Source organism: Acanthaster planci, linkage group LG18 (genome assembly GCF_054643075.1).
Source record: "Acanthaster planci isolate LZ-2023a linkage group LG18, COTS_SCS, whole genome shotgun sequence".
Taxonomy (NCBI): domain Eukaryota; kingdom Metazoa; phylum Echinodermata; class Asteroidea; order Valvatida; family Acanthasteridae; genus Acanthaster; species Acanthaster planci.
In genome coordinates, this window is record NC_141794.1 from 9,545,335 (window position 1) to 9,568,125 (window position 22,791).

Below are 22,791 nucleotides of genomic sequence, written 5' to 3' on the forward strand. Positions count from 1 at the left end.
GGGTGTCAACAAAAAACTGATAGCAATTAAAAAAAAAGTTGAGAGAGGTTATGCATGCCTTGGATCATGTTGACAATTTAAAAGCTAACCTGTGCGCTGCATTTAAAACAAAATGACCATGATGTCATACTCGATTTTACTGGACGGTGGCTACCTGCCTTCGATAACACTGATACGGCACTGAACCAGCTTGATGTTTCAAGATGAACTATATAGTCAAGCTGCAGCGTTGGCACGTGCGCCTGCACGTGGTTGAAGCTGCCCGTAGGAATATATGCGATCACCGTGGCCAAGGCGGTCCACACGTGGTGGTATTGTTTACATTTAGCGCAATCCAGTCACGTGGGTGAAAAAAAGGTCCATGGAGCGCCAACAGTTGAACCATGGACACAGTAAGATTTCATACACGGTTCCGGGTGCGCACACGTGCACGGGGGTTTGTTCGTACACACTGAGACTGCATTCAAATCTGTTCTCTCGAGCTCGTTTTCTGTCTTCCCCGTGGGATATAGGCCTCTATGCGGATCGTGCTGAAAACAAAGGCAGCCATAGCTCTGGGAACATGTTTCGATTATCCCTGATGACGTTCACAAAACCCTCCAACTCAGTTTCATTATGTCAACACTCAGTCCTCAATTAAAAACGGAAAATCAAAGCCTTCTTCAATGCCTGCAGAAATTGAAGTGCCCGATGAATTTAGGTCATTCAAAAATATTTACAGTGAGGTCAAATTAATACGAGGAATAATGTCGTTTAAATTCTCTTATAACGTGTGTGTGTTCAGCCGAACTCAAAACAAATGTAATAAATGCATTAATAGGTTTTATACCATATAATTGCCAATTCTTCAACTCGAATAAGTATTTTGCCGCTATTTGACCTTCTTGAGTAAATCTGAATGTTTTATTGAAGTAAATATTTTCAACAATCACAACAGCTGTACAATAGTACCGTCAAACTGCTGGTTGCGACACATAGCACGAGGTTGAGTTTGCTTACACCTGAAAGTTTAATTTGCCTTTCAAATTATTGTACCCAAATTTGGCGAAATAGTTGAAAGTCTTTTTCATTCAGCATTAAAACATACCGAGCGTATAAAATTCATTTTGTCCTTTTATTTCGCAAAACAATGAAACGAAAGAACATTTTGTGATACCAACCACTGTTACTTTACGGGTAAACTATGTGACCACGAAATCACGTGAATGCTGGACCTACTGTTCTTGCCAATACTATGTGAACCAGGAAAAACACCTCCATATGCTGCAGTGGAGGATCATTTTTCTACCATTTTCCCATGTCGGGACATGTGTTTGCAGAATTCGTGATTGCCTACTGTAAGTTACGTCAGAAGGCTTTCTTAGCCATGAGAACTTGACATCCACGCTTTCTATACATATCAATTCTTCAAGATGAATATTCGTCACTACTCGTTGCTATGGAGTCCGAGGATTTAGTCTCCCAACAGCCGTAACTGGGCTTTTTCTTGACAGTCGATGACTTGCCGAGTTCAAACCAATCCGTGCTGTCGAAGAGCGGCGACTCTACTTGTGCGGTGGGGTAGTTGTCGGCCATGCTCATGGAGAGCGCTCTCACATGGGCTTTTGCAAGAGCTGCTTTGATGTCGTCTCTGCGTGGTTTAGTGTGAGATCTATAGTGGAATGCATGAGTGACATCAACATTTTCATGAAACTGTCCGTCGGGATAATGACGCAATTACTATCTTGTATAAAGTCTAAAACTTTGCTTTCTTCTCTTGAAACGATTTTCCAAAATCCAGAATTAGAAAGAAAATCCAATGTTCGGAAGGTAAAATTACTTACAGATAGTTAGTACAGCATCATCAAGCAATAACACAGATCTACTGATTGCGCCCACATACATGCTGGTTGGAGAGACAGTTGCCATATGGTCATATTAAGGGTCCCGACCACCACCCTGAACTATCATTGGCAATGAAAGCGCTTTGGGGAAAAGTATGTATACCGGAAATTGGAATATTCAAGACCTACCTATGGTTGTTTAGCAGATATATGTTGTAATTTTTACTAAGCACAACAGAGGGAGTGAGTTCTTAGTACCATACAGTATGTGGCAAGAAAATTCTGGCTGTAACCCAAATCTGATGGATACAATTTTTGAGCTTTGCCTAATTGTTTTGTAATTCTGTCTATACTGACAATATCTTCATTTGCCTCAAAGTGCACCAAAACACGGCAAGGCTTGAGTCATGACATGACCGCCCCACTACCTGTAACCATCGCACAATGGTGACAATTACAACTCTTTACAATGCACGAGAGGTGTCCCTTTATCTATGAGTTATATTTCTCTGAGCTCTTATTTTTTCTTTGCCTTCTTAAGATGGAGGCACGTGATATAATCTCTTCTTATTTATTTCTTTGGATTACAGGCAAGTGCCAGGCTAGGCTCCACTATGCAGGCTGAAGTAACTTTCTGTGCTCCTTTGTCATCAGAGATCTTGACATGTGGTGACAAGAATTTATGGCCGAGTTGAGGCTCAAAACCGCCCACATTACGACACTTTTGTTACTGAAGGTTTTGGCAATAGAGAGATTCCATCTTCAATTAGACTTGCTAAGTCTGAGAAGAGTCAGATTTCTTTTTTTCTTATTCTTACATATTTTTCGCACATTAGTAGACCTTTTTGCTTTCTCTTGTCACTTGGGAAATTTGATTGAGTGTTAACCATTCTTTTAGGATTATATAGTTACACAAAGCCTATGGTGAGCTTGATGTTTGACGTCGCTAGTGTTATTTGTATCGATAAAGAGTACTGTATGACCAAAACTGTCTTGTTTCTTTGATCTTCTACTCGAATACTTTAGAATATTGCTTGGAATGGTATTTCTTGTGATGATCATAATGGGTATGTGATATCTTAAACCAAAGTGCATAATTTTGGTAAACAGCTGTCACATGGTCTGTACTCACTTGCGTTTAATTAAGGTTCCCTTTTGCTTAGCCAGAAGCTGCTGCAGTTTGTTAAGATCTTCTGTCAGCGATGTTATTGTTAGCTTGTCCACAGATCGGAGCCCTTCCATCTTGGACAACTGAGCTTGCAGTTCTAAGACCTGATCCTGCGCAATCATTTCCAAACAGACAATTCAATTAATGCCTTTCTTTATTTACAACTTTATAGCAATTGTTTCAAAACTCGCTGTATTGACGTTTTGTCAGATTCTCTATCTGAAAACCTTTATGGTTTCTTTTGATAATTATATTTTGCAAGTATACTGGTCAATTATTTATGTGATGATCTTGTCATGAAAAATTTTGGAATGAAATAGTGAAGGTCACAATGTCTTCCCAGCTCCTCAGCTCAATTGAAGAATTTATTAAACTGATGATCTTGCAAGTTTTCTCCACTAACTTGACCGATAAAATTCCTTGGATGCATATATCCAACCCTTTTTCCAGCTGTTTGCATAAAGAATTGATTAGTTTAAGAACCACGCTCGAAACAAATTGACCAGACTTTGTTACTGTGATTTCATTTTTACGTATGAGTTTTAAAATGCTGAAAGCTCAAACCTGACCTTTGATTGGTCTGTGTAGTTCTGGTGTTCTTTCTGTGGAGAGGTTTCAATTTTGTTAATAATTTCCCGGGTGAGTTCTGCCTTGATGTGCTGAAGCTCAATTCTATAAGTACACAAGTAGAAAAAACACAAAAATTCCATCCATTCTATTATGGGAATTCTATTCTGGCATCAAAACATCATGGTCGCTTCGTACTTTGTGCTCAGCTTAGAACTCGGGTAAATCTGGCATTAATTTGCAGCAGTTACACCTGTTTGCTTCGTCATAAAGTTTAACGTTTGAAACCAGAGGCAGTGTGTGATGTGTAAGTTAGCCTCAGGTTTTGGTCACTGTAATTATATGTACTGTCTTGACATTAAAACTTACAAGAGTTTTTTTGAGCAGCATAAAACCCTAATCAGTGTGGTTATGAATAACATCCATGCTTAGAGGCTTAAATACGTGGAGGAAAACTGGTTCTTTCAGGGCTTATCCATCCTGATTACCTTAAAAAAAATTCTCTGTTCAGAAAACCAACGTCACATTCTTTGTCCACAATCTTTCAAGGGACGAGGACCCTGTAGGTCATGTGTCCCTTGGGTTTTGCCTAATCCTTCAATTTTAAGACAAATCTACAAAAAAAAGAAGAAATTAATTGGTTGTAAAGAATTGGGAATGAATGAGACAAGTATTGTGTCCAAGTGCAGCAGATCCAGTGGTAACATGTTGCATAGAAAAACTCACTTTGTATTACATTCCACGGTGTGTTTCAGCTGTTCCATATCTTGCTCTTTATCCTTCGTCAGTTTTCTCAGTTTCTTCAGCTCAGCTTCCTGGCTCTCACAGCTGTTACAACATCAAGAGACACAGGTCCTTTTCAGTGAAATTGCTATAAATTGGTCCTATATATAGACTTACCAAAAGCAAGACAGTGTGTTTTGGGTATGTGACTGGTTTTAAACTGATCCACTAGAGAGTGCGGGACATTACAAGACTCTTCCGGGTCAACTACCGACTACCAAGTGATGAAGCACCTCTTCTCACATCACTGGAGTCGCAGATATTTTGGGGGGGATGTTTTGAAAAGGCAAATTTGTAATGCATTTAACTTAACTTACAGACCTGATCAATATTAACAATAGCAGTCTTGTAGCCTTTACCTGTTGGAGGATTGAGGACTGTTAGGGTAAATACCAGTTTTGCAATGTTCAGGTAAACTGCATTTGTATCTAGAAGCATAGATGCTTTAGACGTTTGCAGTTTGCACCAATCATTTTGGTTGAAAACTGGTTGGGGAAGTTTCATGATAGAGGGCGTGTGTCTGTGAACCAGTGAACCCATATGGTATGTTCAATTTCAGGTTCATCCAAACAGTACAGAAGTGCACAGTTCTTACACAGAATGAATACAACTAGCTACTGCTTGGTGATTTGCTAGACCAAGCTAGAGGTCAGCCAAATATATGACTGGCTACAGACCTTTTGCTGAGTTGATCTTGAACGTTCTTCTCCACATCAAGCTGTCCTTCAAGCTGGTGGATGACCCCTAGCATTTCCTTCTCTTTCATCTCGGCCTTGTGGAGAGCTACCAGAGCACGGTTATAGTCGGCCTTGCTCTTGGAGAAAGCATTGCTAGAACGCAATATTGAAAGCAGCGCTGCACTTCAGTTTGTTTGCCATCCGTGAGAAACACCCCCCCCCCACCGAGAACAGTCCTTTTCAGAGGATGAGTACTTATTTCTGGATGCTGACACATTTTGAAGGCCAGCTTGTCGCATTTGCCACAAATGTAGGAGTAGAGTTAAGGAGGGTTCAATGTGGAATTTTTTTCAGTAAATATAGATCGTGGACTTTGAAAAAGGGACTCAACCTTCATGCAGGCCAAGTCTAAGTGAGTACTTTTATAAATTTGTGACCATGAGATTTAAAAACATTAATGTTATGTATACTGTGAGATCTGGATGCAATCTAAAGGATTTTTACTTGGAGACAGTCTTGAACTGTTGAAAACCTTTAAAAAGAAAATAAATACACTGTAGTTTGTATAACATTTTGCCCAATATTTGATGGTAGACATAAATTTTCAAAATGTGAGGGTCTTAATGATGCCCTGTATGTTTGTAAGAAAATATTGCAAACCCATTAGGAAGATGACGCTGGATACATGTCTGCCCAACTTACTTGAGGAGATTGCATTCAGCCTGCAGTTTCCACTTCTCGTTGCTAAATTCTTTCAGTTGCTCTTCTTGGCTATCACTTCAGGTTGAACATCGTGAAAAGGTTAGTCATTAAAATGTCTTGTCACTCAATCAAAACCCTAATTAAGGAAGCTGCCATATTGCATGTGAGTTAGGCTGACTACGTGCATATGTGAATCAGAATTTCAGCTGCTTACCATAGATTTTCTTTTGAAGAGTTCCATATTTTTAGTTACAAGCAAAGAACCTTTTTCCTTGTTATTCTGTGCCGCAAGTCAGCGAGGAATGTTTGCTTTTGCCAAAGTATACAGGGTGGCCCCCCCAAAAAGCTTGAGCATACTTCAGCTATTTTTCACCCTAAAGCCTAGGTATGGATGGATAAAGAATCTTCTTAGAGGAAGCATGACACCAAGAACACCCTAAAAGGGGGAGTGGTTATGGCGGTAGAGCCATTTTTGTGAAGCAAGGTCATAATATTGAAAATTGATCAAAATGTGGCACGTTAATTATGTTAAATTTTCTGGAAAGTGTTAAGTTTACAAATAAAGGTTCTAATTTTGTTTAGAGAAGCATTTGTTTATCATCTTTGTTATAATCACCCTTCCCCCTCCTCAATAACCAGTGAATGATTATTGGAATCACTTCCACTAAACTTGATCGCTGGAACCCCTAGACCTTGCTTTACATAAAAGGCTTCACACTCAAAACTACTGAACCAAATCAACTGATCAAGGTGTCATTCTCCTCCTAAGAAGATTCCCCATCCACACATACCAATAGTTAGGGGCATAAGATAGCTCGGGCGTTTGGGGGGGGGCCACCTTGTACATCACACAACTAAGGTTTCAGACTGTGCAATAATCATGTTTAAGTAGAGACATTGGCAGAGGCACAGCTTTAGAATTAATAGATTCCACAACCGTGAAAGCCAGAGCAGGTGCAATGATAACTTCAACGCTGGGGTACTGTATTGAAGGTCAGCCAGATATCTCATACTTTCAATATACAGTTGGTCATTTATGTCACACCCACCATGTCTTCTCCAGTTGTGATATCGTTGTCTCTGTAGATGACATCAGCTTGCTGTACTGAAGCTCACGTGTGTGCTTTGTTGATTGAAGCTCCATCTGTCATAAAAAACCCACATATAAGAGAACCCACACCATTCGAACCGTTTACGGCCAACAACTGAACAGCGAAAATGAGAGCCGACAATCGGACAGACATTAAATTCCACTGGATTATTTTCCATCACTCCTTTTTTTCTGGCAACATTTGGAAAAAGTGACAGATTTGTGAAGGAACGGAAACAATATAAATGGAAAAGTTGGTCCCCATAATATTCACGCCTGTGAAAATAAACTGGGAACAGTGGCATTAATCATAAAATAAACTCATGACAATTAATGAATCAATTTTATTCATTCCTGTCAGGGTAATCTGTAATATGGGACCCTTTTTAATTCTAAACATCCTCAAAAGTTAACATAAGTGAATACAGAATACTGCCATGCACTTACAAGTCAATATTTATGAGAAAGTATACATTTTGAAACTTTTTAACCAATGAGAAATGCAGGTCATTTTGCTTGAATATCAACCGATGACAGTCATCTTTCCAAAAACCTACCTGCAGGTCTTGTACCTGGCCAGTCAGCTCCACAATTTGAGTCTTGTGAGCACGCGAGGTGTCCCTCAGTGCAAATATTTCCGTTAAGAGGGTGGCAACCTTTGACCTTTCCTCCTTGAGAGCAGTCTCCATTGATGTAAAGCGTGCTGTAGATTCATTTAACTGATCTCGCAACTCTTTCTGTATACCCAAAAACATCCACATTTAGACATTCTTACTTTTTGTTTTAAACAATACTCCAAAGATTTCATAAATGGACCTGGGGCCAATTTCATAGAGCTGCTTAAGCACAGATACAATGTGCTTAAGCACGAAAAAATCTTGCTTAATAAACAAAGGTTACCAGCTCAAACTTTATGTCATTGTCATGCTAACCAAGAGACAGGTAAATATCATTCCAAAGCAATGTACATCACAAGAAGTTTTGGCTGGTAAACTGATTTGTCAAGCAAGGTTTTTCACACTTGAACAAGTTTTTCTCTTAAGCAGCGCTTTGAAATCAGCCCCCGGCAGAAGCTTTCAGATCTCTAGTTCCATTGTCTGTTTAATATGCCCCACTGCTGTGCATAGGCAGCTATAAGGAGGAGGCATGTGGCACTGGAAAACAAATACACACCATGGCATTTGTAGAATAATTTTCAGAAAGTTTTCTGAAACAAACAAAATGATCTGAATATTGTTGTTACAAACATATTTGGCCTCAATTAGGAGTGACATGCCTGCTTAATATCTTTTTCTTTTGAAGTGAGAAACAGGGAAATCGCAAGTTTTTAAATAAGTCATTTGGCAAAATAAACACAACCATCAGTCTCGAGTTAATTTGAACCTCAGACGAATTGACTGTTTACTTTCCCACAGTTTTGAGTTTATATCCAGCAAAATCTTATCCTTTGTGACATGAAATTCAACTGATGCCGTCCAAAAACGGGGCAATCTGCTTGCACAAAGTTGCCTGCCTCAGCGCCTAAATTGCTCATATTTTCATGATGTGTCTATGGTCGCATAGTCAAAACAACAGATGTGAGAAAATCTGCATTTTTATTTGATTACTTTTCTCTACATGTATACATTATACACGAGAATTTCTCTACCAAATAGTTATGGAAATGCAAAGGAAAGCATTTCGGACAGATGGCGAAGGTGCCCTGGCCTTGCCATCTGCATTTTTCTTGTTGTGAGTGTTGTAACTTCACCACTTGTGCTAGTCTGTTTTCTGTTTCCATCAAACAGGGGGGGCCGTGCATGCCGTGACTTACGTCTAACCTGTACCTTGGTCTCTTTCTCTTCGTCCAACTGCTGAGCAAGGTTGTCGGCCTTGCAGAGCGCCCTCTGTAGCTCCTCTTGGCCCAGCTTGCTCTGTTCCTCCAGTGCGTTGCAGGCTTCGCTCAGCGTGTGCTTCTCCTGTAGGAGATGCAGTCTGGCATCCAGGGCCGACTTTAGCTGCTGCTGAATGTTGGTCAGATTCTTGCTGGCCTGCAAAATTACCGCTAATATTATTCCAAAATTCCGTGTTTGAGAAATGTAGCTGCTGAACCTCTTGGGTTCAGTCCGAGCATACTTATATCATTTCTTACTTGTATCACAGATTTTTTTGTTTTCTATAAAAAATACCTGATCGATTAGCATACTCATTACAACCTCTAATTTCTTTTCACTGTTATCAGTCCTGATTGCAATCATAAGTGAAATTTCACAAAATTTGAATCACTTGCCCCGGAAAATTTGAAATGAAAATTAAAAGTCAAGAGTAGGTCAATTTCATTTCCATCAACTTGCTCTTATTAAGTTTCATTGTATGTCACGTGATTTTTCTTTCAAACAAACAAAATGTGTTAAAAGCACCCACGTAAAGCTTTGTTCAACTACGTAGCTTTCTTCATCAGGAGTCAAACCATGCATATTCATAGGAAAGTTCCCACCTCTGTGAGCTTATTGGTCAGGACATCCTTCTCCTCCTCCAGGCTCTTGAGGGCACTCTCTGAGCCCGCCTTCTGCTTCCTCAACTTCTTCCTGAGGGCATTCTGCCCTGCGAGGGCGCTGTTGAGCTCCTCCTGTGTGGTTTCCAGGTCTGCCTCTTGCTGCTCTTTCTGTGCCCTTAATTCTTGCAAGGATGACTGGCAGGCTGACAAGTTGTCTTGCAGCTCAGCCTCTTGAGATTGTAACTGTTTACAGCAGCTATCAGATTCACAGCAAACACAAGGCTCGTGTTGTTTTTTTAAAAAATCACTTTAATAGTAAAATGATATTTGTGTAAATGAGTATTGTATTCGAGTCCATCGCAAATCGCCCCAGTCCATCACAAGTCAAGCAGTCTTCAGAAAAGTCACAAGCCATTCAAATGAACTGTGGCACAAGAATTCCTCAGTCTTTGTTCACAGCGCCACTTACCACTGGTCCTGTTACAAGAGTTGTGACTTGGCTTGTGGAGGGACTTATGAAAGAAATTGTGATAATAGACTATAAAGTATGGGTTCACACCGTGAGATTTTATTCCAACAAAATTGTGGCACGGTGTAGCTGGAATGGAAATCCTACCAAGGGCTGATGAAATGTATAATAACCCGATGAGCTCCGTGTCTCTTGGACAGGTCTGACTAAACACAATTTTTAGAGCCTGTTATTTGAGAGCCCAAATGAGTGCTTCTTTGTTGCATCTTGGCCTTGTTATGAATATCATGATGTGACATCCAAAAAAACGTGTGACAGCAGAACATCAAAGTTTTCTTGGCTGACCACACCCAGTTCACCAGACTGATGCACTTTACGTAACTACGCTGAATTACTGGAGTACAAAAAATTTTTTTTCAAGCATGTACGTGAACATTGAAGCTTTGGATGCATACGTGTAAATGTTTTGATAAAATTTAAAATACCTCAAACCTCACTTTGTAGCCATTTTGTGTTTGATGGAGTGACTTTGCATACATACATTTTCAATACACTGCGAACGTTAAGCACATAAAAGCGTGCTTTTGAAGGTGACTTCAGTCATAATAAGTGTGTTGAAATCGTTGTTGCTATGCATGGGCTCCAGGCTATGACTCAGCAATTTTTCTGCTATTTTAAAACCAAGGGTTTTTCACATCATCTCACGTACATCTTGATCTTTTTCAAACTTTGGCATGCCACTACAAGCAATTGTTACAAGTACATCTCTAAAGTTTCAATTAACTTCAACATAAAGTTTTTGTTGTTTACGGTCATTTGCATCTCACGTCCTTGGCCCAGGTCTACATACACATCAGTGGAAAAAGGTGACAGACTTGGCTAACAAGTCTTTAAAAATTGGCATTTGGCCGGTATGGTATCTTTGATTTTCACAAAATTGGTGTCAAATAATTGCAAGATACAGGTAAAAGTCCCAAGGGCTCGGTGCAGAAGGAAGTGCACTGGGACAATGCTGGAAGAACAGTCATCAATGAGAGCAGATTCCACCCCCTTTCCCTCAGCTCTGATAGAGTTACTTTTTCAAACAAAATCACGTGTCACGGGTTTTGGAGAAAAAAAAAATCACCTCTTTGCCGTCTCCAGGTTAGCCTTGGTCTGGCTGTAATCTCCCAACTCTCCCTCCAAGCACTTGACTCTCTCACTGGCTTCACTGCACTCCTCAGTCACTGCCTCTAGTCTCCTGGCCAGGTCGGAATTCCAAATGGCCTTCTCTGTCAACTTTGCATTGGCTTCCAGCTCACGGGTTGCCATGGTAACCGAGGTATGCTGTTCCAGGGCCTGCAGTGCATCAGTTGTCTTTTTCAATTCTGCCGAAACCGTTAAACAGTCTGCAAAAATATTCAGGAAATACAAAACTGAGAAACGTTGGTTGTTTATCTTCCATATGCTTGCAGAAGGTAGCACCATTTTTCATTTCAATGTTGATGGAATATTAATTGAAGAGATTTATGAAGTTTGTCTAAACCAGTTCACACTAGATGGTGCAAACAGGCAGAAATTGTCTGTGGCAGGTATAAGCATGAATGATCTTTTTAACAAGTGGTAGTTTCTCTATGTGTATATCTTCACACTCATTCCAAAACATGAGTGATTCGCAATGTTGGTACGCATCAAACTATACAGTCCACCAAGGTTTAAGCTTAGAAGCCCTCAATTGAACAGCCTTGGGCCATGTCTCTAGCAAATGTTACTCTCTTAAAATCATCTCAGAATGTGACAACAGCGGCAATGCTGTAAGAAACATCACATGGGTCAGCATTTGTAACTTCCAACTTTACAAAAGACTATTTTTACAGTGTCTGTTTCAAAAGTTGGTATATTTGAGCGAAAACTATAACACTTTGCCTTCAACAAGTTCACTGAGGCATAACACTGACCAGTAAGTGGTTCAAACCAAAAGTAAATTTAACCTAGCTAAAGTTGCTCTGGAAATATCTGTTTTGGTTTAGTACAACTCCAGATCAGCAGCCTAGATGAGGTGAAATGTCCAGCACAAGACAGAACTAAACAACTGACCCTCTTTATATTTCTCCCGCTCTGATTGGAGGAAAGCTGTCTGTCTTTGAGCCTCAGCCAATCTCTGATTGGTTAGCTGGTGGTCCTGTTGGAGTTCTGCCAGCTGGTGTTGTAAATGGGCCAGCTGCTCCTCAGACTTGTCAAACTTTTCCTGAATCAAGAATGATACAACATTAGCTCTGTGATGAGAGTAAATAAGAGTTTATCACCATTTACATACGGTAGCTAATCACAGCCAAGTTTATGTATCATGTGACCACAAACAGAGACTAGAGCAAATATAAGTCAAACAAATGATTTCAAAGGACAGAATAAACCAGTTCAGTATTCTAACTGCGCATGCCCAAAATGAAGCGTGTCTGAGGTCAAATTCACAATCAGCAATACATAAGCACCAGATCGGCCCTATCAGCATGGTCATATGCCAACTCACAAGTGCTAACCACATTCAAACTCATGTGCTTCGTTCTCAAATAACCTTGCATTTTTTAAATACCTAATGAACTCATTTCAAAGGCTTAGTAAGTGGTTCATCAATGGAAAGTGCTCCAAATCTGTGTGTTTCTGTTGCTTACTCGTAAAAATTACAAACTTAATTTAGCTCATGTGAGCAAACGGTATGCATTTTCAACTCAATGTGTACAAATACACTGTGTCCTAAGAGGACTATACCTTATGTAACTGGTGGCCAATCGAAAGGGACCCAGTGATAATCACTAGCAGCGGAAGCAGCGATGCCAGGGGGGGCTATTGCCCCCCAATACTTTTTTGACTGGGGGACATGCCCCCCATTTTCCTACAATGGGGTGCGGCTTAATGGACCAGCCTATTAATGGATCAGCCTGGTGTTTTCACAACTGGCCACCCCAATTTAAAATCATTCTGCCACCGCTGCTGACAATAAAGGGAATATCCTTCAAACCAAATTTTTGTTATTAAATATTTTGCCCTGCTGATTTGTGGGCAAAGTAGTTTTGTTTAGATTTTACATTGGTTACACATTTTTGTCAATCTTGTCAAAGACTATGGATCAAATTATTTTGTGGGAGTCAAAAAACACACTTTATTGTAAAAAATTTTGATAACATGGTATTAATGTTGCAAATCTGCCGGGCCAGTTGATGCATGGACTTACCTGTACTACCTCCTTAGCTTGTTTCTCGTACTCCAAGGCAGTGGCTGCACCCACTAACTGTCTTCTGAACCCTTCAGCTTCTTTCTGGGACTGGGTCAGGTCAGATGTCAAATGACCACGGTCCTGTGTCACTTCCAATAACTATAAGAAAGGAACACCAGAAAATATTGTTTACCACGTATTTCTTTGGCATGAAACTCTGAGAATATCTTTTTTTTTCCATGAAGGAATGCCAATCCATGGCATTTGATACTCCACAGCAAAATGCCAGGACCCACTCATGATCATGTGGTTGACTGAAGGCAAATTTGGGTAAAATGGCTTGCTTAAGAACATTGCACCTAGACATAAACCCCTGGATTTACAATCAACTGTAAAACTAGGCCAAAATGCCTCTCAAACCTCAAGGCAAACATTGGCTAGGTCAAAATGCCTCTACAACCTCAAAGCAAACATTGAGCCAAGTCAGGGCACTGTTCAATTCCAACAAATGTGCCCACAGGGCTAGAACAGCTGGCTTACAGATTGGGTCATTTTCTGAACACGTTCGTCCTGCAATCGTCTTTCCTCATCCAACTTTTGCCGAGTCATCTCCTGCTGCTTTTGTCCTTCCCTGAAAGCCTCACGTTCCTTGGACAGTTCTACCCTTTCTTTCAGACATGTTGCCTGTAGTGAATGGGTCACAAATGTGTATATTTGAATTCCATACACTTTCTGTCAGAAATTTCAAATATTGATATGTTTAAGGTCAAGCTTGGCTCTCCTAACTATGTCTGGAGCCTTATGCTACAAATGTTTGTTTCATGAACTAATGTTGATGACAATCAGCTTACAACTATCAGCATTTCTGGTTGACTTACTGATTTAAAATGACTTTTTGTCTTATGAAAACGGGAACTTAAGTACTGTAAAGTCTTCCAACATCATTCGTATTGTCAAAACAGTTAAGTGTGCTTATCCAATCTCTTTGTGTAAACCTCCAAACCTCTGCTTCATGGCATAAATCAAAAATGCTGATCCTATTTTTGAAACATTCTGTAATAATTTACAGGCTGTTAAGCTGTGGATACTTGCTTCCAAAACAAAACCCCAAAAGCACAAAACCTAAAGTTTTCACACAAGACAAAATCCAACCGAGCTCACTCGCCTCCTGAAAAGATGCCGATTTCTCATTAAAACAGAAGATTTCATTTTAATATGTAAACATTTTCCCGCAATGCACTGTGAAATTGAAAATGGCCTCCCCTTACAGTCTTTTGTCAATCACTACAGTTGCAGTAAAAGAACCAAAATAAGATTTCCTTCAAAATCTCTCTTTAAAATCTCTCTCCCTGCTTCCTATGAATGACAAAGTTTAATTACAGCTCTCAAGAAGAGGCAATAAAATGTTATTGATTGCAATTGAATGTACCTCTATACTAGCTAGTCTGGTGTTCCTTAGTTGATAGGATTTCTGCAGTTCCGCTTCCAGTTCTTCTGCTAAGGCCATGTACCTGTCAAACTGCTGGTGGATATCCTCCATTGCGTTGCTGCTGATCAGTGGATCGTGGATTGTGGATGGTTTGCTCATCGGACAGTTGGCTTGGACCCTGTCTGTGCCATTTGACTGCAAATGAAATGCCATGAAGTTCCCTGGCTGTAAATTCTAGAGTGGCTTAAATGCACCTGAACTCTTTCATCAAGAGAATATGGAATGACAGGGGTGATTCGCAATGCAGTATACCACCAAGAGGTTGCTACATAGAGGTCACTGTTTCCAGTTTATGGTCTGCAAAGCTTGGCCACCTTTCCTTCATATGCCTTTGAGCGTAATCAGTACATTTAAATGAACCTTTTTTGATAGATTGGAACTTTTTCTCCACAATAGAAAAAGCAAGGATTAAAAAAAAAGTACTACTCGTGCTTAAAGCAAACCAACAAACCTTTTCCCCTGGCAAACAGTCATTTGAAATAGTTTAACTTTCCCAAGTGCAGCCAACAAATAGAATTAGTCTACCATTTTCCACAATGCACTGCAAAAAAGGCCTTTCCGTGGTAACCTCTGGGTCATACACTATTTGCTATTTTTTTTTTACGGAATGAATGAATGAGATTCTAGTTTTGTCTGTGGACATGACTATATCAAGTAAAATCCCTAGTAGAGGAAAGGAGATTGAACAAGAAAAATGCACGTGTTACGGTCGCAAATGCTACCAACAAAATGAGCACTCCTGGCTAACACGGCTCTTTTCAACCCATAAGGGAATGCCTCTGCTCGAAGCAGATTACCTTGAACAGTCTTTCATAAAATGAGCCTATGGATTTCTCACCCCGTTGGATCGAAGCTGCTCCAGCTCTACTGTCTTGACAGATAACTGGCAGGCAATCTTTTGCTGTTGTTCCCACAATTCATTGCAGGTGGTTTTGGCAATTTTCAGTTGTTCCTCCAGTGAATTCGCCTAGATTGAATTAAAAACCAAACGTCAACTTAATCTGAGAGTCACAACTGCATTATGCGCAGATCTTAAATGTGATTAGCCAGTTCCAAACTTTAAAGCCAGTTTAAAACTGGACAGGGGCCTGGGGATGCCAGCCAGGTCCCCTCTCTTAAATTTAAGCAAATACCAGTCAATCACACTGTTTTCCCTTTCACAAATTTCACAAAATTTCCTTTTCATGTCAAGTACAATCAGAGATTGAAATTTGATCAACATTTCTGCCTCATGTTTTCCTGAACCAACCCTCACCACCGTTTCTGTGGTACACAGGCCTCTTCAGAGCCACATGGAATATTCCTTTTTATAATTGAACTTTAAAGAGCCAACCGCACAATGAGATGCAGAATGCAGTCGCATTGATGTAGACTGAAATTTCTGCTCCATGAAAACAAACTCACTGGTTGCATATAGCACATGTCTGTCTGATGACGATTTGGTCAGCGATGACTATCATGTATGGGGGTATATATATAGGCCACATTTCTGCAATGCCTATAAAATGTTGTTATAGGAAAGGGTCTACATATTAGTGAACGACTGATCTGTGACCTTCTGCTGGCATCTGTTTTGTTCATGCTCCTTGATGGTTTTGTGGAGCTGCTCTGACAGTTTGGAGATGCGACCCTCCAGCTCAGTGTGGACTTGCTGAGATCTTTCCGTCTCTTTGTTGCATTCGGACATCTGCAGACAGGTTGAAGTCAAACATGTAAGCAGTTTGTGGGTTCTAAGCAACATCCGTTAAGGGTTTTGTTGAAATTGTGACAGACATTGTGATAACCTGGTCAATAGTAACACGAATGGGCGACTTCTGGTCGTAAGCTTTAATCTCACAGAAATGTTTCTGCAGAGGCAGTGGAATGCGGTGTTTTCTAGTGTAATGTTTCACGATAATGAAAACAATATTGTGAAGCAACTTTTAAAAAATGCTGCTTTCATTTGGGCTCAGACTTTATTGAGTCACAGAAATTAATTGGCCTGATCAAGACAACTCACCTTGACTGTCAGTGCCTTGATTAGCTGATCTTGTTTCCGCCCTTTGGCTTTCTCTGACTCCGCCTCCTCCTTCCATCCCCGGCACTCTTCCTGCACCTGCTGGAGGGTGTCCATCTTGGCCTCGCAGCGCTGCCTGGATTGCTCTAGCTCTCGGCGTAGCTGGGCCGTCACCATCCGCCAGCGGGTTTCCTGTAAGTCCTGGGAGTGCAGCTTGGCCTTCAGCCTCTCTGGGAAGAAAACAAACGCGGAGTTTGATCGTCGGGTTTCTTTCTTGGCCTTTCAACTCCTGCGGAATCTGGGTCCATTCCTGGCTTGGTCTACTTCACATGTAGATTGGGTTTCGGCCCCTACCTATAACTTTATGGGTTTTAATACCCAAAATATTCCTCTCTCTAAAGCTGTAACTGCTTCTCATTGTCTCCTCTCTACAGGTTTCTTCAGGTTTGCGAGCCACAGTGCCTGGGGACTTGTGAGGAGTCCTTGAATTTCGTTACCAGAGATGCTTACTAATAAGGTTTCATTGGGAAAATCATCACATGTGTGATTGAATATTCGAAAGACTAGCCTTGAGTAAGATTCACTGTTGCAAGGAGGGTATTCATGGTTCTTAATTTTGATATTTACTTCAATCTGATGTTACATTCAAACAAATCATTACATAGTTAAAAGTGATGACTTTCGATTTCTTCTTAGCATTATTTCTTAAAGGCCTAATTAAAAGATGGAGTCTGTTAAATTAAACTGCATAATTGGTTTTTTTAAAGCAAGCAAAAACTTTTCTGACGGCAAGAAAACCCTTCTTTCTTACTGAAGCACAAATTAAGGCTCTGTAAACTCAAATAATTCAGTAACCTTCCATTCAATTAAGAGATGGATCAAACATTTACGTATTTGAAAAGAACCTTTGGTTTTTTTCAAATAAGTGAATGTTCTTAATATAGATGACCTTAATGAACTAATCTATAGCAACAATTAGCTTCAGTCATAAAACAGTAAATGGATTGTAAACAAACACAACTGGTTCTGAATAATAACAATAATTTATTCATTTATAAAGTGCAAATTTCATGTAGGTATGTTCAAATGCGTTGTACAATGAAGACATTAAGCATGGAACGATGAATACATTTAAACGTGGTTGAGCCGATGGCAACAGATGTACCGAATGTTGCAATCATTCTTGATGTCAGATGTGTTCAAGTGCTTTGTACAAAAAAATGGTAAAGTACCACCACCTTGCACAATGCATTTCGTCATGCAATATGTTGAAATCAACATCAGAATTTGGCACAACTGACCCACAGTGGCGAGATTTTGAGTGCCTTCATGAAAAAAACATGTTACAATTGTTCTACCTAAGACAGTCGATGATTTTTTTTTTCTCTTAATTGCCATACCAAGCAAAGTGAAGCACAGCTCTCCCCTGTCTGTTGCTTCCTCCTCATGGTCGACCTCCAGGTCAAAGGTCAAGGCCCCGTTCTCGTGCGGCTTGCCTAGCAAAGCTTGCAAGCTGTTGGTGACACACTGGATTTTACCTTGCAGGGACTGGTATCGTTTGGATGTTTCCTTCAAGAAAAAAATATTTCACATAAAATTATAGTCCATTAAAAATGGCAGTGTAACGCACTCATAGGTATGACCTCATGTATGCTTATGGTCAATACAACAGTATCCCATCTCTGTTTATCGATCAACGGCATTGGACAAAGAACTTTTGAATGAAGGCACTTCGACTGAACTCACAATATTGGGATACTAGATTAGGCCCATTCACCGTTTCGTTTTTTCACAAAAATCTTTCATTTTCACCAAAAAAACGTTAAATACATTTTCTCAGTATTTTACAGTTACTTCTTGTCACATTTTGATGACTTTGAATTTTAAAAAACTGCGTAACTTGTCAGTGGAATGTTAAACTGAAATGCAATAAGAGAATCTTATTCCCTTTTCTGCCGTACCCCCAAAAATCCCAATTTTGTTGTTCAACCCCGGCACACTGTGTCTCACATTGACAGCCTGCCTCACATTCCCTTTTGTTCTTGGTCAGTTAGGGCTCATACCTTATGCTGGTCCTGGGCAAGCTTCTTCTCCGTGATCGCATCTTCCCTGGTCATGTACAGATGGATGAGCGCCCTCTGGAGGCCCTCTTGGCTCAGCCAGGCACTCTCGGGCCCGCCCTCCAATCCCACCTTGTGGAGGATGTGCAGCAATAACCCGGAGTGCTGCTTGAATTGACAGAAATGTGGATGGCAAATGTTTCAAACAAATTTCAAGACACGCACAGTACAATGGAATTGCTCAGTGGACATACATGTAGTCTGTTGTAAAATCAATCTTGGCCACTGTGGGTTCTTCAAAGATTTACAGAACACTGTTTGGGACCAAATGTCACTGAAGTAATCTGGGGAGTCCTCAGTGGAAGTTCATTTCCTTCTCCCTTTCTTCCCCCTTCCCCATCTTAACGTTGGAAACGGAGGCTACACAGCATATGTGACCTGCCCTGCAAAAAAGGGTAATAAGTCGTGCAATTAATGTCAAAACACGTAAATGCCTGTTCTATTTTGAGAGGGCAAAATTTCTTCAAAAATAAGATTATGTAGTTTTTTCCTTTAATAGCTACAATAATATTTATATTTTCAGATTTGGGGCCAAAAAGATGGATACTGATGAATAAATATGAAACATTGTTCATTCAGTAGGAAATCCTGTATAGCATTGTGTTTCCAAGCGCTACACTTAATGAGCTTTTTCTCGAAAAGTGCTTTTTGTCAAATCCAAAAATGTGGATATTGAAATGTCTATACATCTCCGGAACACAGGGGTCATTCATATATGAAATTGTAGCTTTTGATGTGCAAAATCCAGCCATATCAAAAACTCATAACCTGAATCTGGCAACCTATTACCCATTTTTCTAGAGCCGGTCACATACTAACTAGCAACATGCTGTTGTTTAGTACTTTTGAGTACTACCAAGAATCTCAACTGGTCAGGAGGGAAGAAAGACTGACAAACATGGGCACTGGATGGAAAATGCAGCAAGGAAAGTTTACAAAAAAATTTGAAGAATTCAGACACTCCCAATTTTGTAAAATTAGATTTTTAAGGAGAAAATTACTTGGCCAAGTAATTTGTCTGTACTTTCATCATAAAAACATCATTTTACAGTGTATCTACCATCAAATGCCAATGTTGTTCAACGTTGTTCCCTCCAAAGAATTTAGCAGAGAATAGTACTTCAAAAGTACGGGACTACAATGATATTTGTTTTCAGTGCCCTGTTGAAATTCTGTAATGAAATGGGTTGAAGTGATAGGTCATTGCATGTCATGAGATCACCTCACTTTAAACTTTTCAGTTATTCATTGTGAAATCACTCATTTTAGCGTAAACCTTTTAAAATGCGTATGTGTCTTTTCTATTAAATGATTATACTCAGTCTGTTTTGATATCTTTAGCACAAGAACTCTCATTGTAGTTAGCTCTCTGACCTTTTGACCTGGCTGGGTCGGGTCAATCCCGCCTGTCTGTAGCTCTCGGACCATCCTCCAGGCTTTGTCAATCTCCTCTGCTGCCTCATCGTTCTGCTCCATCTTCTCCGTCAGCTGCTTCTCGGTCAGTTCTAGGGCTGCCCTGGTTTCCTCCAGCTCAGCCTGATGAAATCCAAATCAATCCCCTTCAAAACAGACTCTTCCCATGTTTGATCAAACGTTTAGACATTTTGGTCAGCGTCCTCCAACATACAGAATGAGGACAATGTTTTGCTTGTCTCACATCATGTTTAAAAAGTAACCACCACAAGCTTTCAAATCTGCCAAGTCGAAAGTTTTGAATGTTACATCTACGTTCTGGAATTCCTCATCTCGCATGACACTATTTTGATGAGAAAAAGCTGTCTTTGAATGTGCAAAATTGCTTTGCTTTCCTTTCTGTTTTCACACTGTATCTCTGTAACAAACATGTACAAGCCACACGCTAGAAAGATTCTGATTCTTATAAATTATGCATAAAATTTACAAAGCTTTAAAATTCTCACACTAAGCCAGTCAAAGTTTTCTGAAGATTGTATTTTGTTTCAATTCCTGTATTTTTGAAGAATGATCCTACAGGCTTTCAAACATTGCCGCACAAGAAAATTATACAACGTCACACGGTGTATATCTTGAGAGACAATGCAGGCTTGCAACAACCTTCAACTTTACAGCAATCTATAATGTAGATTTAGATCTTCAGCTCTTGTTTACCTGCAGACTGTTCAGAATCTCCATTTGGTTTGAAGAGGATGCACTGAGCTCTATACTAGATGAGCCATCACTTTTCTTGTCCGTGGTTTTTCCCTTGCCATGCACCCTGGAATCATCCTGAACAATCTTTCCTTGCATTTGGCTCAATTCAGTGGCAGACTCTTCCATGAAGTTCAGGAGGGGAACCGCGGAGCCACTGGGTGGGGACAAGGGACCCAGGATATTGGGTAGGTCCATCGTCAGGGCGCACCCGCGAGGCAGGTCACCCAAAGAACGAGAGGAACTGGAGGCTTCCACCACCAGGGAGGTGTGGTCTGTGTCATCTCGAGGGGAGGAGGTCCCGGTGCGGCACCAACGGTCAAAGGTCGGAGGGTCATTGTCACCGTCAGTCGTTGTGGATGTCGTAGATGCCATATCGTCAGTGCTGCTATTGTTTGTTGCAGCACATAGCTTCACAATGCGAGGACCACTTTCTGTGCTCATCCCTGGTAGAACCTTCAGAACAATCGTCAGCTGACTTAAAGACGGTTCATACTTCAAGTGAGTGTGACAACAAAGCGAAAATGAAATGAAACCTTTGCAGTAATATGTGATTCAGTTGAAATATGTTCAACTTGATCTGACCTCACAATTTGACTGCATGAACCTATGGTTAGCATTTCTTCCATTTATACACAAATCAGTGGTCGTGTAATTTGAAGGCAGGAAATAACCATGCCCCTCCAATTGTTTTGAAAAAAGAAATCCTGAATAAATTAATAGACATATATAGTAAACACTATTTTATCATTGGCGTTAATGTGGTGTTTGCATGAGGATGCATGCACTAGTAAAGGAGGAAGTTGTGGGGTCCACTCCCAGCCGAGCAAGCTGTGATTTTCTTTAAGGATTATCTACATTTTAGAGTACAGACAAAACTTAGTAAAAATTATGATTTCAATGAGAAGCTGTCCCATTTGTTCTCACCCCCCTAAAAAGGTGACAAAAATTTTATTGATGTATTACATGTCAAACAGAACCGTATCTTTAAATAATTTTAGGAACAGAAAGCAGCCTGTAATAGAAAGTGACAGAAATGATGAAGCTTAGCCGAGCTGCATACTGAATAAAATGTGAAGTTCTATGGCAAACAAACACTTGAGTGATTCACCAACTGTACTCCGTGTGACTCGTTTCCATCCAACGACAATCACACCATTTGTGTTTTACATTACGCATGCGCTGGGCCTCTGGTCGGACAGACATGTGAAGTACGCTTGACCACTGGCCAAATATATGCGTATTGTGGTCAGCAGTAAACAGTGCAATCATCAGTGGGTGGAAACAAGAGATTGGTGTGTAAAAAATCCTGATTTTTCAAAAAATCACAGTCTCAACTCTCATGTTTCAAAACCCAGACTAGGTAAGCCTACCTCATGGTTGCTCTCACAGGAAAACCTGAATGAACAGACGGAATTGGTGTAAAAGTATTATTTACGTTTACCCCAAAAGCTCCATTCAAAAATCAGATAGCGTTATGACCCCGTCTAAACAATAATGCATCAAGTCACCCCAATCGCTTTCAACACAATACACATGCTCTGTACTTGAACCACCCACTCCGTCAGAGGATTTGACTACCAAGCTAACGTTCTTTTAAAATTCTTATTCGCCAGGAATTCCTAAAACAAACTGCATATCAAGGGCATATCGAAGTATCACACTTTTCTATAAATAAATCTGTTTTAAAAATACCTTCTTCGACGTTTCTTTGGGTTAAAACTTAGCAGAACTTCGTCTCGGCTCTGCGCTTGTCGTACAGAATGTAAACATCAGTAAAGCGCCACCTTTTGTCTGAGTTTTTAATTGCTTAGAAAACTATTAACCAATCAAAGCGCTTCAGTTGTTTACGCACAAAAGAGGGCGCAATTCTATACTGTACGCGTTCTGACGCTCTGATTGAAACAGTCAGAAAATAGCTAGCTCTCTGGAACAAATCGTAGCATCATTTTTTCAAGCATAATTTTCCCTTTATAAAATAGTAATTTGTTGTTGCTAATCTTATTTTGTCTTGGTTGAATACTTTACAATTTGTGAGCTTGCTGATGACATATAAAACAACTCTCATTGTT

General features: G+C 40.2%; 1 protein-coding gene across 4 annotated transcripts; it reads right to left on the reverse strand.

The window, feature by feature from the left end:
• Positions 1-881: 881 nt before the first annotated feature.
• Positions 882-22,523, reverse strand: LOC110988605 (uncharacterized). Of its 4 annotated transcripts, none has more exons than XM_087148744.1 (24): positions 22,415-22,503; positions 22,093-22,117; positions 20,681-21,175; positions 19,928-20,089; positions 18,497-18,658; positions 17,834-18,002; positions 16,437-16,663; positions 15,993-16,124; positions 15,276-15,404; positions 14,378-14,572; positions 13,489-13,632; positions 12,967-13,107; positions 11,832-11,982; positions 10,882-11,143; positions 9,287-9,542; positions 8,637-8,840; positions 7,368-7,547; positions 6,770-6,864; positions 5,721-5,795; positions 5,019-5,171; positions 4,285-4,386; positions 3,561-3,663; positions 2,956-3,101; positions 882-1,651 (listed from the first exon to the last, which is right to left on the reverse strand). In XM_087148744.1, exons 3-24 carry the CDS (start codon positions 21,161-21,163, stop codon positions 1,408-1,410), a joined length of 3,915 nt encoding a protein of 1,304 aa, XP_087004870.1. In that variant the 5' UTR covers positions 21,164-21,175; positions 22,093-22,117; positions 22,415-22,503; the 3' UTR covers positions 882-1,407. The 4 variants fall into 4 exon arrangements, with proteins under 4 accessions (XP_087004870.1, XP_087004867.1, XP_087004868.1 ...); XM_087148741.1 differs by having other exon boundaries at positions 20,681-21,214; XM_087148742.1 differs by lacking the exon at positions 22,093-22,117 and having other exon boundaries at positions 20,681-21,214; positions 22,415-22,523.
• Between the last annotated feature and the right edge of the window lie 268 nt (positions 22,524-22,791).